This window comes from Salvelinus fontinalis, chromosome 17, assembly GCF_029448725.1.
Source record: "Salvelinus fontinalis isolate EN_2023a chromosome 17, ASM2944872v1, whole genome shotgun sequence".
NCBI classification, from domain to species: domain Eukaryota; kingdom Metazoa; phylum Chordata; class Actinopteri; order Salmoniformes; family Salmonidae; genus Salvelinus; species Salvelinus fontinalis.
Window position 1 is genome coordinate 37,569,862 of NC_074681.1, and position 19,557 is coordinate 37,589,418.

Sequence of the window (19,557 nt, forward strand, 5' to 3'; positions counted from 1 at the left end):
TTGAAGGTAGGCCTTGAAATACATCCCAGGTACACCTCCAATTGCCTCAAATGATGTCAATTAGCCTATCAGAAGCTTCTAAAGCCATGTTTAAAGACACAGTCAACTTAATGTATGTAAACGTCTGACCCACTGGAATTGTGATACAGTGAATTATAAGTGAAATAATCTTTCTGTAAACAATTGTTGGAAAAATGACTTGTGTCATGCACAAAGTAGATGTCCTAACCGACTTGCCAAAACTACAGTTTGTTAACAAGAAATTTGTGGAGTGGTTGAAAAACGAGTTTTAATGACTCCAACCTAAGTGTCTGTAAACGTCCGACTTCAACTGTACACTTTCAGATTTTTTGTTGTTGTTGGTCAGGGGTCGTAACATAATAACAAAAAATAAAAGAAATTGAATGCAAACTGACCGCATGAAGCCTAAACAGATGAAATATTTGACTAAAACATAATCACTTCAAACCTTGATTGCATTTGGGAACATTGTCCTGTGTAGCGAGCCGTCTTTCAGATTGGATGTTAAAACGGGTGTCCTGACTCTCTGTGGTTATTCAAAATCCCATGGTGCTTATTGTAAGAGTTGGGGTGTTAACCCAGGTGTCATGGCTAAATTCCCAACCTGTAAACTATCAAAATAAAGAAAGTCACACACTCCATGTATATTCTCCCAGCAATTTAATGGGTATTTCCCAATGTTTCGGGCATTCACTGTGCCTTCCTCAGGGTGATGTCATGAATACTTGAACCAGGTTATGTAGACACACAGTGCAATTAGTGTAACCAATGACAGTAGTGAGGGGTGTGTCAAATGATTAGGTTAATTCAAATGAATTAGTGAAACTGTTAAAAAATAGTACATGGCATATTAAATACACTGCTCAAAAAAATAAAGGGAACACTTAAACAACACAATGTAACTCCAAGTCAATCACACTTCTGTGAAATCAAACTGTCCACTTAGGAAGCAACACTGATTGACAATAAATTTCACATGCTCTTGTGCAAATGGAATAGACAACAGGTGAAAATTATAGGCAATTAGCAAGACACGCCGAATAAAGGAGTGGTTCTGCAGGTGGTGACCACAGACCACTTCTCAGTTCCTATGCTTCCTGGCTGATGTTTTGGTCACTTTTGAATGCTGGCGGTGCTTTCACTCTAGTGGTAGCATGAGACAGAGTCTACAACCCACACAAGTGGCTCAGGTAGTGCAGCATCCAGGATGGCACATCAATGCGAGCTGTGGCAAGAAGGTTTGCTGTGTCTGTCAGCGTAGTGTCCAGAGCATGGAGGCGCTACCAGGAGAAAGGCCAGTACATCAGGAGACGTGGAGGAGGCCGTAGGAGAGCAACAACCCAGCAGCAGGACCGCTACCTCCGCCTTTGTGCAAGGAGGACCAGGAGGAGCACTGCCAGAGCCCTGCAAAATGACCTCCAGCAGGCCACAAATGTGCATGTGTCTGCTCAAACGGTCAGAAACAGACTCCATGAGGGTGGTATGAGGGCCCGACGTCCACAGGTGGGGGTTGTGCTTACAGCCCAACACCGTGCAGGACGTTTGGCATTTGCCAGATAACACCAAGATTGGCAAATTCGCCACTGGCGCCCTGTGCTCTTCACAGATGAAAGCAGGTTCACACTGAGCACATGTGACAGACGTGACAGAGTCTGGAGACGCCGTGGAGAACGTTCTGTTGCCTGCAACATCCTCCAGCATGACCGGTTTGGCGGTGGGTCAGTCATGGTGTGGGGTGGCATTTCTTTGGGGGGGCCGTACAGCCCTCCATGTGCTCGCCAGAGGTAGCCTGACTGCCATTAGGTACCAAGATGAGATCCTCAGACCCCTTGTGAGACCATATGCTGGTGCGGTTGGCCCTGGGTTCCTCCTAATGCAAGACAATGCTAGACCTCATGTGGCTGGAGTGTGTCAGCAGTTCCTGCAAGAGGAAGGGATTGATGCTATGGACTGGCCCGCCCGTTCATCAGACCTGAATCCAATTGAGCACATCTGGGACATCATGTCTCGCTCCATCCACCAACGCCACGTTGCACCACAGACTGTCCAGGAGTTGGCGGATGCTTTAGTCCAGGTCTGGGAGGAGATCCCTCAGGAGACCATCCGCCACCTCACCAGGAGCATGCCCAGGCGTTGTAGGGAGGTCATACAGGCACGTGGAGGCCACACACACTACTGAGCCTCATTTTCACTTGTTTTAAGGACATTACATCAAAGTTGGATCAGCCTGTAGTGTGGTTTTCCACTTTAATTTTGAGTTTGACTCCAAATCCAGACCTCCATGGGTTGATAAATTTGATTTACATTGATAATTTTTGTGTGATTTTGTTGTCAGCACATTCAACTATGTAAAGAAAAAAGTATTTAATAAGAATATTTCATTCATTCAGATCTAGGATGTGTTATTTTAGTGTTCCATTTATTTTTTTGAGCAGTATATATTACGCTATTGTTGTCATATAGAAATATAATGGAATATTGTACATCATATTAGCATCAACATACATCGTTTCATTCATTTTCACATAATCATTTAATATTTCATTTTTGTTACATGTAATCTTTTGGTTGAACCTTAATATATAATGAGCATCATCAACGGGGGGGACATATTAGGTGTACGCTAATAAGCTGTAAAAAAAATATTTTTCAATTTATACGACTTGTTCATAAAGGAAAATGGTGTTCATAAGAAGGGCCTGAGATCAAAGTCAATATTCAGACCACTAGGGGTCAATGATTTTAGATAGGATATCCAGTAAGCCTCGCTTTGTAGTAGTAGGATCTCGATGTTCTCGACCTCCTGTCCTTGGTAGAGCAACATGCACAATGCCTGTGTATTTGAGGGAGGAGATTGGATGGTTAGCTTCAACAAAGTGAGCCGCTTCCGGATAGTCAATGTTCTTACACCTGATTGAGCTGCGGTGTTCAGCTATGGGTTGTTTTAACTGTCTTTTCGTTTGTCCTACGTAGGCTTTTCCACATGAACAGGTGCTGAGATAGATTACTCCCTTGGTCTTGCATGAGATGATACCCCTAACAGGGATGTTGACCTGTATGTGGGTGTCTGAAGAAAGACGTTTTTATAGTGCTATTGTGCACTATAATGCACTGTGCGCATGAGTCACATTTGTAGTTCCCATTTGGGATAGGTGTCAAGAGTGTCTGAGTGGGCTCAGGGGGCATGTCAGATCTCACCAAACTATCTCCAATATTGCGACCACGCTTATAGACCACCAGTGGGGGTTCCTTGAAGAGGTGTGCGATTGTTTTGTCTGTTTCCAGAATATGCCAGTGCTTTTTTAGGATTGCGTTCATTTTCTCTGAACCCTTGGTGTATTTAGTGCAAACGATGGTTGCGTTGTTTTTCTTCTTTGGTTGAGTTTTTAGTAATTCCTCTCTTGGTTTTTGAGATATTTTCATCATTGCAGCATCAAGACTTTTGTCCTTGTAGCCTCTCATTTTGAATTTATCTGTCATTATTTTGGCATTGCTGTCAAAATCTGTCTGGTGGCCACAGATCCGTTTAACCCTGCATAACTGGCAATATGGTAGACCATTCTTGAGGGGAAGGGGATGCATACTATCCGCACATAGCTGTGGATGAGATATTATGCTGGAATTCCAGGTTAGGGTCACAATTCAGTTTGCGATAGAAGTCACCTTTAGATAGTTGTCGGCGACATGCATTCACATAGTCACATTTGTTTTGTACACAAATTCCTTTTCCTTTGTCACATTTTTTTATGATAAACGAAGGATCTGACCTTAAGTCCTTAACCTGTCTAGGATGAGGGTGCCGCTAGCGGCACTCCCCCCCCACCCCCACTGAAAAGGCAGAGCCGCGAAATTCAAAAAAAATACTTTTTTTAAATATTTAACTTTCACACATTAAAGTCCAATACAGCTAATGAAAGACACAGATCTTGTGAATCCAGCCAACATGTCCGATTTTTAAAATGTTTTACAGGGAAGACACAATATGTAAAGATGTAAATCTATTACCTAAAAACACATTAGCATAATCCACCATCTTTTATTTGTCCACCAACACCAGTAGCTATCACCAATTCGGCTAAACTAAGATATTTATAGCCCCTAACCAAGAAAAAAACTCATCAGATGACAGTCTGATAACATATTTATGGTATGGGATAGGTTTTGTTAGAAAAATGTGCATATTTCAGGTAGATGGCATAGGTTACAATTGCACCCACCGTCACAAATGGACTAGAATAACTACATAGAGCAACGTGTTTACCTACTTACTAATCATCAAACATTTCGTAAAAATACACAGCATACACTAATCGAAAGACACAGATCCTGTGAATACAGACAATATTTCAGATTTTCTAAGTGTCTTACAGCGAAAACACAATAAATCGTTATATTAGCATAGCACATAGCACATAGCAGCCCAGCATTGATTCTAGCCAAAGTGAGCGATAACGTCAACATCGCCAAAATATATTATTTTTTTCACTAACCTTCTCAGAATTCTTCAGATGACACCCCTGTAACATCACATTACAACATACATATACAGTTTGTTCGAAAATGTGCATATTTAGCCACCAAAATCATGGTTAGACAATGTGAAATGTAGCCCAGCTGGTGAGAAAATGTCCGTGCGCCATATTAGACAGTGATCTACTCTTATACATAAATACTCATAAACGTGACTAAAAAATATAGGGTGGACAGGGATTGATAGACAATTTAATTCTTACAATACAATCGCGGAATTACATTTTTTAAATTATCCTTACTTTTCAATACAGTTTGCGCCAAGCGAAGCTACGTCAAAAAACATGGCGTCCTAAGCCACTAACATTTTTCGACAGAAACACGATTTATCATAATAAAAATGTCCTACTTTGAGCTGTTCTTCCATCAGTATCTTGGGCAAAGGATCCTTTCTTGGGTCTAATCGTCTTTTGGTGGAAAGCTGTCCTCTTGCCATGTGGAAATGCCAACTGCGTTCGGGATGAACTGGAAGCGTGCCCAGCCATTCACAGCGTTTCAGAAATAAATGTCCCAAAATCGCACTAAACGGATATAAATTGCTATAAAACGCTTTAAATTAACTACCTTATGATGTTTTTAACTCCTATAACGAGTAGAAACATGACCAGAGTAATATTACTCCCTCCACTAATGCTTGGAACAGGTGCGGGTCGGTGTCCTCCACGCGCATAACGCAGCTCCAAAAGACTTACTAGCTACAGGGTTTTTTAATTTATAGTGCCTGTGAACGCGCAATCGACCCCATTCAAATCGTCATCACGTAAAGGCATCCAGGGGAAGACGTAAGCAGTGTCCGTATACTCATAGCAATAACTGTGGCCTTTTAACTGACTCCAGATCAGGGGCCAACATTTCTGAAATCTGACTCCATGTCAGGGAAATTACTGTAGAATGGGTTCTGTTCCACTTAGAGACAAAATTTCAACTCCTATAGAAACTATAGACTGTTTTCTATCCAATAATAATAATAATATGCATATTGTACGATCAAGAATTTTGTGGGAAGCGGTTTCAAAAATTACACGATTAGCATAAATAGTGACAACAGCGCCCCCAGCCTCAACAGGTTTTAAGAGCCATTCTCTCGTCTCTACTCAGATTATAGTAGGACTTGTGTTTCTGTTTGTCTTTCAGTAAGTCACCTACATCATTTTCAACAATCCTACAGAAGGTTTCTATGGATGCATTACGTTTGGGGGGAGGTACGAATGAACTTTTTGCTCTAAATGTGGTTCTCTCAGAGTTCTCAGGTGCCTCAACTGGGTTAATGGCTCCATCTCCTCCTTGACTCACGGTAGGACACGTAGATCTATTGATTAGTGTGGTAGACCTATGTATACATCTCACTGAGGATGACATTTCAAGTGGAGTCATGTAAATTTCACTCTTATCAAAGAGCTCACGCAATCTCAGATTACAGAAAAACTTGAATAGATCTATCTGGACATCAAAGTCATTAATGTATGCAGTGGGTACACATGTTAACCCCTTATTCAGAACACTGAGGTGAGCGGATGTCATTATCTTACTTGATAAATTGAAGACATTTAGCTCCTGTTGGACTGGGGGCTCATCCTGGGTCTCAATTGATAGGTGTCGCGGGATGGTAGTGGATTTCTTCTTCCCCCGACGTATGCGTCGAACCCTCTTACGTGCTGGGGGTGTTGGCCTCGACGTTGTCCCCGGTGTCCCCGCCCTCTGTTGTAGAAAAAGCGCTCACTGTTGGTAGAGGAGCCAGAGTTAGCGTTGTCTGTGGATAGTTGGTCTGACAGAGGCGCACGACGTCTGTCATCGGCTTGTCTCTTCCATTTTTGGGGTTTCTTGTGCTCAGAGTCTCGCCAGAGACATATTAGTCCGTTGTTCTTATCTTCCAAATCGCTTTATACTTCTTGATTTTCCTCTCCTTCAGTTCGGTTGTAATCTTAGTCTGAAGGTCAGCGTTACTCATAATGAGATCATCCAGTTTAATAGGGTCATTAAACTCGTCTCGTAGTCTACGAGTCGTAGAGCTTTCTGTGAATTTCCAACTGAGGTTGCGATCTCGGTAATATCCTTTTTAAGTTGTTCAATGATCAGTCATCAGGTCTATTGAATATTTATTTAGTGTAGCACACCATCGTTCAAAAAACATTGAGCCCCAGTGGTCTGAATATTGACTTTGATCTCAGGCCCTTCTTATGAACACCATTTTCCTTCATGAACAAGTCTTATAAATAGAAGAAAAAAAATTACAGTTTATTAGCGTACACCTAATATGTTCCCCCTGTTGATGTTCATTATATATTAAGGTTGAACCAAAAGATTACATGTAACAAAAATGAAATATGAAATTATTATGTGAAATTGAATGAAAGAATGTATGTTGATGCTAATATGATGTACAATATTCCATTATGTTCCTATATGATAACAATAGCGTAATATATTTAATATGCCATGTACTATTTTTTAACAGTTTCACTAATTCATTTGAATTAACCTAATCATTATGACACACCCCTCACTACTGTCATTGGTTACACTAATTGCACTGTGTGTCTACATAACCTGGTTCAAGTATTCATGACATCACCCTGAGGAAGGCACAGTGATGCTGAAACGTTGGTAAATACCCATTAAATTGCTGGGAAAATATACATGGAGTGTATATTTTGATAGTTTGATAGTTTGTAGGTTATTCGCCGTTAGTAAGCACCTCCACACAAACTATTATTCTGGGTGTGCGCCAGCTCATGTTTTTTAATCTAAATTCCCAACCTGGCCACATTCCATCATGGCCACCTAATCATCCCCCTCATTCTTAATTGGCATATATCACTCCTCTCCACCTGGTAGCTGATGTGTGGTGGGAGTTCTGGTACAAAAATGGTCGCCGTGCATCACTGAGGTGGGTGCTACATATTGATGGTGGATGAGGTGAGTACGTAAAGTGCTTTGAGTACCTCAGTTAGTAGAAAAGTGCTATATAAATTCAATCAATTATTATAAATTATTATTTGTATACGATCACATATGTCTCTCTATTATCTGGGGGAATACTTCGGAACAGATTTCTAAAATTAAAATAGCTGATTTCCTGGTGTTTTTAGTCTTGTATGCCTAACAATGAAAATATATATATATATATATCTACTCTTTTTTTGTGCTCAGAAACCTTAGATTGCCAAGTAAAACCACATTTGCCCATGGGCCATCAGTTGGGGAATCCTGGTGTAGTGTGTATAGAGTCAGTGCAAGAAAGGGTCAATGCAGATAATCCGTATAACCGTTTACACAACTATTTAGCAGTCGTATGGCTATTTAGCAGTCTTATGGCTTGGGGGTAGAAGCTGTCTTGGAGCCTGTTGGTCTGAAAGCCGATGCTCCGGTATTGTTTGCAGACGGAAGCAGAGTGAACAGTCTATGGCTTGGGTGGCTGAAGTCTTTGGACATTTCTTGGGCCTTTCTCTGACACCGCCTGATATAGAGGTCTTGGATGGCAGGGAGCATGGCCCCAGAGATATACTGGGCCATCCGCACCACCCTCTGTAGTGCTTTGCTGTTGAGAGTGGTGCATTTGCCATAACAAGTGGTGATGCAGCCAGTCAAGATGCTCTTGATGGTGCAGTTGTAAATCTTTTTGAGGATCTGAGGGCTCATGCCAAATCTTTTCAGCATCCCGATATGGAAGAGGAGCTTTCATGCCCTCTTCACAACTGTGCAAGTGTGAGTTGACCATGTTAAGTCCTTAGTGATGTGGTCGCCAAGGAACTTGAAGCTCTCGACCCGCTCCACTACAGCCCTGTCGATGTGGATTGGGGCCTGCTCTCCCCTCTTTCTCCTATAGTCCACGATCAGCTCCTTGGTTTTACTGACATCGAGGCAGAGGTTGTTGTCCTGCCACAACATTGCCAAGTCTCTGACCTCCTCCCTGTGGGCAGTCTCATCGCTGTCTGTGATCAGGCCTACCATTGTTGTGTCGTCAGCAAACTTGATAATGGTGTTGGAGTCATGCGTGGCCAGCCAGTAATGGGTGAACAGGGAGTACAGAAGAGGACTAAGCACGCACTCCTGAGGTGACCACGTGTTGAAGGTCAGCGTGGCAGAGGTGTTGATGCGTTGATGTCTACCCTCACCACCTGGGGCCGGCCCGTCAGGAAGTCCAGGATCCAGTTGCAGAGGGAAGTGTTCTGGGTCCCAGGGTCCCGAGCTTAGTGATGAGCTTGAAGAGGACTATGGTGTTGAATGTTGAGTATTTTAATTTAATGCCGCCGGAGGGGAGGGCTCCCAACCAAGTGTTTTATTTTGTGTTTTTTTTGCATTGTTTATAACTTATTTTGTACATAATGTTGCTGCTACCATCTCATGTGACCAAAAAGAGCTTCTGGATATCAGAACAGCGATTACTCACCTCTAACTGGATGAAGATGTATTTTTTGAATGAGTACGACACCAAGGATATACTGCTTCCCTGAGGCCAAGCCCATATCCCCATCATTCACGTGAAGAAAAGATGGAAATACAGGGGGTTAAGATCGGGGTGCCTTGTGAGAATTCACGGCGAGTGGGTAACCTATCTCTACCATCCATTCTATTGGCTAACGTGCAATCACTGGAGAATAACCTGGATAATCTCCGTTCGAGACAATCCTACCAGCGGGACATTAAAAACTGTAATATCTTATGTTTCACCAAGTCGTGGCTGAATGACGACACGAATAATATACAGTTGGCTGGGTTTTCCATGCATCGGCAGGACAGAACAGACGAGGGGTGGGGATGTGTGTATATTTGTAAACAACAGCTGGGTCACGAAATTTAAGGATAAGCTGTAGACCACACTATCAACCAAGTGAGTTTTCATCTTCTTTTTTTGGTAGCCGTCTATTTACCACAACAAACCAATGCTGGCACTAAGACAGCACTCAAAGAGCTGTATAAGGCCATAAGCAGACAAGAAAATGCTCATCCAGAAGCGGCTCTCCTGGCCGGGGACTTTAATGCAGATGATGTGGATGCTACACTACAGGACTGTTTTGCAAGCACAGACTGGAATATGTTCCGGAACTCATCCATTGGCATTGAGGAGTATACCACCTCAGTCACCGGCTTCATCAATAAGTGCATCGACGACGTTGTCCCCACATTGACCGTACGTACATATCCCAACCAGAAGCCATGGATTACAGGCAACATACGCACCGAGCAAAAGGCTAGAGCTGAGGCTTTCAAGGAGTGGGACACTAATCCAGGTGCTTATAAGAAATCGTGCTATGCCATCAGACGAACCATCAAACAGGCAAACTCTCAACCTGCTCATCTAACCTGCTTCAGTTTGTCACCACCCTCATCAACAAGTCCCTGCTGCCCAGGGAGGTACCTTACTGAGGAAACTCAACTTTGGCCATGACATCCTATTCAACTACAGACCCATCTCCAACCTCCCATTCCTATCAAAAGTACAGGAGAAGGTAGTTGCAAACCACCTTCAATCAACTGTACAAAGTGTTCCAGTCTGGTTGCCGGCCCTTGCACAGCACTGAAACAGCTCTGGTGAAAGTTACCAGCAACCTACTGATAGCTTGAGATTTTAGATCACCTTGCCTCCTCCTCTTAAATCTCAGTGCTGCCTTTGACACCGTTGACCACAGCATCCTCTTGCCGTGTCTCAGAGAGCACACTGCAGTGCTCCTCCTACCTCTCCAACAGGAAGCTATACATCACCATTGGAGAGTCCAGGTCGGAGGAGTCTACAGTCACATGCAGTGTCCCACAGGGGTCAGTGCTGTGACCTATTCTACATGCTCCCTCTCGGCCAAATCCTCAGAGACTATAACTATAACTTCCACCGCTACGCTGACGATGCCCAGGTATATATTAACACCAAACTGGACACCCTCTCAGCCTTATCAAAACTTGGCAGCTGCCTAGATGACATCAGGGCATGAATGAAAGAGAACTTCCTCCAACAGCAGCAATACTGAGGCTATGCTTATTGGGACACCCAAGCTGGTCACCAGTGGTAGAAACATCTGCCCTACAATTGACGGTCAAGCCATCCATATGTCCTCTGTCATCTCCAACATGTGAGTCAAGTTTGATCCTTCTTTGTCATTTGATGCCCACATAAAACATAACTGCAAAACATATATTTTTTCCATCTAAGAAACATCGCCCAGCTCAAACTATCGCCTTCATCTTCTCTCGGATCAACTACGGCAATGCTCTGTTTGGGGGCCTTCCAGCCAAATCATTGCAGAGGCTACAGCTTCTCCAGAATAGTGCTTCTAGAGTCCTAACCAGGACCAAAACGTTATCCCACATCACTCCCTTCTTTGCTGAACTCCACTAGCTACTGGCCAACTGTAAGATTGACTTTAAAATCCTCCAACTCGTGTTTAAAGTCTTGAATGGATTGATTCCCACCTACAACAGCGACCAAATTTTTTTTTTTTCTTTTATCGAAGAGCCACCTTACACTCTCCGCTCCAGCAACTCACCACTGCTTCAAGTCCCGAAGACACGTCTCCTTACTATTGGGGACTGGGCATTCTACTGCCTTCCCCCTCGACCTATGGATTGCTCTCCCTGACCATCTGAGACCACTCCAACAATCAGAACTTTTAAAATGAGCCTTAAAACACATTTCTACGGACTGTCTTTCTTATAGACCTAATCTGGAAAGTCATTTTAGCACCTAGCCTACTATTGCTTTTTCCTGCCTTGATACTAAATGTATGATGTTTTTATATTTTTTGCTGTTATTTATTTTTTCACTGTTTTTGCCTATGTAGAGCTTTGAGATAACACTGTAATTAAATGTATTATTATACAAATTAAATGTATTATTATTATTTCAAAAATTATATTATACACCAGCTTAAATATTCAAAACAAAAATACTTGAAATAGAATTTAAGTTATTCTGAATTATATTTTATTCCATGCATTTCTGTTTAGCTTTTTTTTTAATGCCTTTTAAAAGAATCAATCTCATAAACAAATAGTCTGCTTTCCCTCCATCCAACTCCAAGAAGATGACATCATGTAGTTATAGGGAGGTCATAGACTGGTCATAAATTCTACGTTGCATCGTCCCCAAGAACAGCCCTTAGCCGTGGTATATTGGCCATATATCACATCCCCTCGTGCCTTATTGTTTAAGTAATTACAGAGTATAAACCTGCTTTATTTAGATTTCTAATTCTATTTGGCTATCGGTGCTTGGATAGTGTAACACAAATATGTATAGCATGTGTGTGTGTTTGTGCTGTTGATATTCCTTTTCATGAATATCAACATTATTTTCATGTATTTAAACATGATTTTTTTTTACATGATACTGTACAATCAATACAATCCTCATTCAGCCCTCTTCAAACTGTGATATCCCAGTGCCCTCTAGTGGGAGAAATAAAATGTAAGTTTCAATCAGACATATTTTGGTGGTGACCATATACGAGTACATTAGTTGGCTTTAATACATAATGCATTCATATATCAACCACCATCCCTCCCAGACCTTGGAGCTGTATTTCTATGACACAACAATGATGAAGGCTCATTACTGTAAGGAGCACATTCAAGTAGTAATGGGTGAAACTGTCCCTAACCAGAGCTGGGAGTGGGCAGTTGACAAAACCAAGGGCTCTATTCAATCAGATCCGCATTGGCCGACATCCGCATAACGGTTGTTTTGGCGGTGTTGGAGGTGGAACTGCGTTAGAGCTGTCAAATCCACAAGTAGCTCCTGATATTATACCTAAAGTGGACATTGCCATTGGCTGCATGGAGACGCATTAGGAGAAATTCCATGCAGCCTTGTTTACAAGTTCAAACACTGGAATGTGAGATGTAGTCTACACCTCGATTAGGCTAATAGAAATCCTCATTATTTTGTTTTATGATTTTGTGACATTATTTATGTATAGACTACACTTTCTCACTCTGAACTTCTAATGCGAGTTGGGCAGGTGTGGCTTTGTGACAACTATTAAGAGCAGCTGCTCACCAACTTGACAGCTCCAACACAGCTACATGTCCGACACCGCCAAAACATTAGCTATGCGGGTGTGGGTTATCGCCGGTTAACGCTTGATCTCATTGAATCTAAGGCTAAGATCAGTGAAGTCTAGATATGTTCAAGTCTATATACTCACACAATATTCATGTCAAGCATTAGCAGTGTTTTATTGCATTGTCAGAACGCGTACAGCCTTTCCCATCCAAATACAGCAAGCATTTGGTCAGATTGTTTTGATAGCAATACGCAGGAACATAGGTAGTAGCAGTAGCAATAGCAATATTGACAGAGATAATTTAGCAGAGTAGTGCAAAGAGTTTGGAGGGGATGCAGAGTTGTCAGATAAAGGTCATGCAGAGGTCAAGTCGGGTTCACAGGCGAGGTCGTAGGTCAGGCCTTGGGGTCAGCATAGAGCAGGAAGCCAGTGAAGGTGCTGTCGTCTTCGCTGCTGGAGTAGACTCCGTTCCAGTCCCTCAGCGTCTCCAGCCATACCTGGTCCCCTGATGCCAGACGCAGCAGAGCCAGATTGGACGCCTGGTCGATGTCCTGACCGTACAAGGAGTCACGCGTCCGCAGCTTCTTCACGCCGTTAATCACCAGTGCGGCACGCAGGGGCCGATTGCGCACGGTGATGTGGTAGGAGAACACATAGACCCCGGGGTGGGTGCAATTGAACTTGCTGAGCATTGGGTCCCAGTGTTCCTCTTCATTGTAGAGGACCTTGTCGAACTTGACGGGAAGGCCTGGAGGGGGGAAGGACTTGCTGGGGAAGAGGCCCACGCTGAAGGCAGAGCGTATCTGCTCTGCGGTCTCCCCCTGGGGGCCCTTGGGACCCCGCACACCTCGTGGGCCCTTGGGGCCTTTCTCTCCTTTCGGCCCAGGCATGCCCCTCAAGCCTGGGGGACCCGGAGGCCCCCGCCCCCCTGCCTCCCCTTTCCCTCCCGGGGAGCCTAGCTGACCCCTCAGACCTACAGGTCCTGGTAGACCATTGGTTCCATTTACTCCCGGGGGTCCCAACAACCCCCTCGGCCCAGGGGGGCCAGGTAAGCCCGCCTCCCCTTTCTCTCCCTTCTCGCCAGTTGGACACTCCCCCATCTCTCCCTTTTGGCCATTCTGTCCCATTGGGCCAGTCAACCCGGAGGGACCTGCAGGGCCTATTCTACCCAGGTCACCTTTCTCGCCCTGGGTCCCATTCCGCCCAGGCTTTCCGCTTTCTCCCAGGTCTCCTTTCAAGCCAGGGAGGCCTGTTTCTCCTTTTTCTCCTTTGGGGCCCAAGTCACCTGTGAGAAGGAAATTAGTCACTTACTGTTGCAAGAAAGTCTTTGATAGTGAAATAACAGTTGACATTCAGTCTAATAAGATGACTGTTCTCCCCTAATAGAGTGTGGTCTTCTAGCAATAGCATTATACTAGGGCTACTCTACTCTGATGACATCTAAGGAACATTGTATACCTTTCTGCCCCTGTTTCCCAAGTATCCCTGGAGCACCAGACATCCCCGTGTCTCCTTGATCACCTTTGTCACCTATCAAATAGAAAGAGAGAAGGATTGGTGTCTTAAACATGTGGGTATAGATATCAGTCCCCAGCATTAATGCTCCATTTTAGATCAAAGTTAGAGATTTGTTGAAATCAGCACCAGAAAGCGACGTGTTCAAGAATGAGATAACAGATAGCATAGTAGCTAACACTTTGGGCAATAAATGTAAAAACCAAGATTACATTCTTTAAACACCTACACCAGTAGAAATCCACTTTTTTTGAGCTGAAAGACGATGGCCAGAGCTTACCCATGATGTTGAACAACGATTTAAGTCAATAAGTCATCCTTTCTTTTAGTCAAAGTATTATATATTTGGGCTTGAAGTGACAAATATAAATACTTTGTGAAAATCCATGGAAATGTGGTGTCTTTTACTATGATGTGAAATACAATTTATTTTCTGTCTACGTTTTAATTCAGGGCTGGGTTTTGTTTTAATGTTACCACCCACCAGCATGGAATTGTTTATGAATCAGAAACAGCTTCAAAGTTATTCCTTTTTGTGACTGAGATGATCGAAAAAGCCTTATGTCCCCTTGGCCGCCTGAGCCATGGTGCAATAAACGTCTGTTTTTGCACCTCCACATTCTTAACCAGAAAGTTATCATAATCATAATTTCTCAATTTGTCACTTATTTTTAAGCTAGTCTGTATAAAAAAATAACATATATACACTACCATTCAAAAGTTTGGGGTCACATCAAAATGTCCTTGTTTTTGAAAGAAAATCTAATTTTTGGTCCATAAAAATAACATCAAATTGATCAGAAATACAGTGCAGACATCGTTTATGTTGTAAATGACTACTGTAGCTGGAAACGGCAGATTTTTTATGGAATATCTACACAGGCGTACAGAGGCCGATTATCAGCAACCATCACTCCTGTGTTCCAATGGCACGTTTATCATTTTTAAAGACAAATTGATCATTAGAAAACCATTTTGCAATTATTTTAAAACTGCTGAAAATTGTTTGTTCTGATTAAAGAAGCAATAAAACTGTCCTTCTTTAGACTAGTTGAGTATCTGGAGCATCAGCATTTGTGGGTTCGATTACAGGCTCAAAATAGCCAGAAACAAATAACTTTCTTCTGAAACTCGTCAGTCTATTCTTGTTCTGAAAAATGAAGGCTATTCCATGCGAGAAATTGCCAAGAAACGGAAGATCTCATACAACGCTGTGTACTACTCCTTTCACAGAACAGCGCAAACTGGTTCTAACCAGAATAGAAAGAGGAGTGGGAGGCCCCGGTGCACAACTGAGCAGGAGGACAAGTACATTAGAGTGTCTAGTTTGAGAATCAGATGCCTCACAAGTCCTCAACTGGCAGCTTCATTAAATAGTACCCTCAAAACACCAGTCTCAACGTCAACAGTGAAGAGGCGACTCAAGAATGCTGGCCTTCTAGGCAGAGTTGCAAAGAAAAAGCTGTATCTCAGACTGGCCAATAAAAAGAAAAGAGTAAGATAGGCAAAAGTACACAGACACTGGACAAGGGGAACTCTGCCTACCCAATTTGTGAATATGTATAAATAGCCTTCGTCATTCTTCAGAGGTGAAACCAAAATGTGCATTTCCTCTCTAGGTCAGGAAATGAGGGGTTCTTTAAAAGTTGTATTTAAGAGTTGGCAAGCTAACCTTTATCTCCTTCAAGTCCAGTAGCTCCAGGCATACCATCCAGTCCAGGAGGTCCAATGAGTCCCACATCACCTTTCTCTCCAGGTACACCTGAAAGAAGACAGAAGGAAGGAGGGGAAGAGCAGAGGTAGGGGAGTTGGGGATATGAGGAGCTATTTAGGAGTACACACCATGCACACACACAAAATACTGTATGCAAGCACACCAAATACAAACTACGAGTCAAGGTCACTATCCAGTACAGTCACGATCCCTATGTATACTTTTAGTCACTCTGTACTAAAATCGACACAATTTATATTCTTTAGTCTACCTGGAAGTCCCCTCTCCGCTCCAGGCCCTGGGGGCCCCCTCTCCCCTGGGGGCCCCATGGGGCCCTTTTCGGGCGGGCAGCACTCGCAGATGTTTAAGTAGCAGTGGCTGTAGTCCAGGGTATAGTTTCCCATGCCGGCCCCAGGGAGCGCCATGGAGTCTGTGTGGAACTCTGTGGGGTAGGCGTCGCCTGCGTAGGTGGTGCTGTCAGTGGGCGACAGGGAGTAGGCGTCCGTCATGGGATCCTCTGTGGTCTCGTCGGTGCCCAGGCTACTGGAGGGGGCCATGGTGGTGGTGGTCTGCCTGAAGCCCAGACGGGCCGGCTGGTCGCCACCTCCTCCCCCTCCACCACCTCCTCCGGTACCACTACCGCGAGGGGGCTTCTTGGTATTCTGAGGCTTTGGTCTGCGGGTTGTTCTGGTTGCGGATGACTGGTTCGCCATCAAGACTACCGCCAGCAGGGTTGTGAGAATGGCGAGCAAACGAAGAGAGAGCATGTCAGCGGCTTTTGGTGTGCATTGATCTGAGAAGTGGAGAGAGAGAGAAAATAAACATAGATGAAGATAGTAAATCACATTTAGTAACAAGTAGCTATCAACTCATGACCAATTCTGAGGACTGACCTAATCAAAAAAGTTACCTCGCATAAAAAGTGACCTCAAATGAAGCACTCTATGCTTACCTTTAAATTAAATGGTTTGCTGTTCATTCCATTCCCTGCATTTGGTGGATTCAACAACAAACCTCTTCCCTTTTATTGTGTCTGCTAGCCTTTTGCCTCCGTAGCTTGACCAATGAGAGAAGACTAAGGGACACACTGGGGATTTGGAGGAAGGGTGGGTTGGCACGGACACAAGGTGAGAACCTGAGGGATATGGTCATGATGTGCTAGAATAACATACTACAACGCAGGACTTTCTTTCCTTTCACCTTGTGTCTTTGTGATGTGTGATATGATGTTCTATATGGCTGCCACAAACAGACGTGCATGCACATGAACACACACAAACACGCAGACACGCGCACACACACACACACCTGTTAGTAATGGATCATACCCCATATGAGATGGTGGCAGGACCGTACGGTCAGGCATCAGGGCGACCACACCACACTGGCACCGCCTCAAAGCGGAAAGGGACCAAAACACAACCGCAGAGGGAGGGATACATTTCTCAAACGAGCCTCCATAACCACCTTGATCTAACATCCCACCAACTTTTAGGAAACCCAGTACTGCTGACTTTTACAACTCCTCTGAGGGCTTTATAGGTAGGATGTCAACCCTCTATCTTGACACCGGATGGGGTGTGGTTTGAGGCTTGAAGTTTGAACCCCCTCCGATGCTGTACTGTGGCCTCGTCTGTGAAACCAACACCAGCAGTCGCTATTGGCATGTGCTCCTCTGAAGCTTTAGGTGCCTCATGACAGGTTCCTTCTCAAGGCTCCTACACCGAAACATGACCCTGCTTGATTGTCCCGTGACTGAAGTCATGATCAATGCAGACACAGAGTGCAACTTTTTCTTTATTTTTAAAGAAAAGAAAAGAAACACCTGGGGAGGTGTTCTGAGGTAAGGATTTTTTTGGGAAGTTGGGTACATGTAGGCTTAAATGGCTTTCGAACTTTAATCACATTCTCGATGTGCTTTTTTTTGAATGTCCACTAGCCATGAGCTATAGGGTTGGGGTAGGCCGCAACTATGTTCTTCATTCAACAGAGGGAGAGAATCAACCAAAGGAAGTTAAGATAGAGAGACCTTTGTTAAACAAATCTCGGCTCACATTTGATATCCAGCGGCTGTTTCCTTAAGATCTTATTCTTGAAAGTGAGAACGTCTGATGAATATGCATGTGTGACCATTGTGTGGCGCAAAATTGCAGTGAATTCTCTGGGTTCAACCATTTCTGTCTTGTGGAGTGAAACCTGCAGACCCATGGCCCTCCAGGAATTGAGTTTGACACCCCAAATCCCAAATATATATCTCAATGAGAGCTTCGTAAAAATTTGGTCCATATTATAGCCTGGCTAACCCTTAACTCAAAGTCTTCCTGACTTCAGAGTCTGGAAAGGCTCCAGGATGTTGTAAGCAAGATTAGTTGATCATTACTGATTGGTTCTCCTCTGTCTCTTTCTCACTTAAACACCAACATGGACAGACCCATACAGCCCCCGAGCGCTGCCCCCTTCCAATACAATTGTTGGATTTTCAAATCCAAACAACAAGGGGTCTCAACCCCCCCATGGACAAAAAACTTTGAGAGAACCAATCAAAGCTCAAATCAAATGTTATTTGTCACATTCACATGTGTAGCAGATGGTATTGCGGGTGTAGCGAAATGCTTGTGTTTCTAGCTCCAACAGTACATTAATATCTAACAATACTCACAAATCTAAAAGTAAAAGAATGGAATTAAGGAATATATAAATATTAGGATGAGCAATGTCAGAGTGGCATAAACTAAAATACAATATAATAGAATACAGTATATACAGTTGAAATGAGTAGGGCCGTATGTAAAGAGTATTTAAACATTATTAAAGTGACTAGTGTTCCATTATTAAAGTGACTAGTGTTCCATTATTAAAGTGGCCAGTGATTTCAAGTCTATGTTTTATGGGGCAGCAGCCTCTAAGGTGCATGGTTGCGTAAACAGGTGGAAGCCGGCTATTGATGGCTAATAAACAGTCTGATGGCCTTGAGATAGAAGCTATTTTTCAGTCTCTCTGTCCTAGCTTTGATGCACCTGTACTGACCTCGCCTTCTGGATGATAGCAGGGTGAACAGACAACTTCTGTACGAATACTGCACTAACAGCAGGCTCCTTTCCAGACCAGTGTATCACAGTTCTCTCTCACTGTGTCACACGTGAGTCGAGTCAGCCAGGCTACCCATGTTACATTACATGGTGCTAAAAAAGTGTGTATTCACATGTTATATACACTGAGTGTACCAACAATTAGGAACACTTTCCTAATATTGAGCTGCACCCCCTTTTGCCCTCAGAACAGCCTCAATTTGTCGGGGCGTGGACTCTACAAGATCTTGAAAGCATGCAACAGGGATGCTGGCCCATTTATTTATTTTACCTTTATTTAAAAGGCAAGTCAGTTAAGAACAAATTCTTATTTACAATGACGGCCTACCAAAAGGCAAAAGGCCTCCTGAGAGGATGGGGGCTTGGGGAAAAATGTAAAAATACATATATAGAACAAAACACACACCACAACAAGAGATAACACAACACTACATAAAGAGAGACCTAAGACAACAACATAGCAAGGCAGCAACACATGACATCACAGCATGGTAGCAACACAACATAACAACAACTTGGTAGCAACACAACATGGTAGCAGCACAAAACATGGTACAAACATTATTGGGCACAGACAACAGCACAAAGGGCAAGAAGGTAGAGACAACAATACATCACACAAAGCAGCCACAACTGTCAGTAAGAGTGCCCATGATTGAGTCTTTGAATGAAGAGATTGAGATGAAACTGT

The 19,557-nt window shown here is 43.4% G+C and overlaps 1 protein-coding gene across 1 annotated transcript; it reads right to left on the minus strand.

Annotated features, from left to right (window-relative positions):
• Positions 1-12,701: 12,701 nt before the first annotated feature.
• otol1a (otolin 1a) lies at positions 12,702-16,786 on the minus strand. Its single transcript, XM_055867310.1, has 5 exons — positions 16,730-16,786; positions 16,049-16,570; positions 15,736-15,825; positions 14,007-14,078; positions 12,702-13,833 (listed from the first exon to the last, which is right to left on the minus strand). Exons 2-5 carry the CDS (start codon positions 16,542-16,544, stop codon positions 12,944-12,946), a joined length of 1,548 nt encoding a protein of 515 aa, XP_055723285.1. The 5' UTR covers positions 16,545-16,570; positions 16,730-16,786; the 3' UTR covers positions 12,702-12,943.
• Between the last annotated feature and the right edge of the window lie 2,771 nt (positions 16,787-19,557).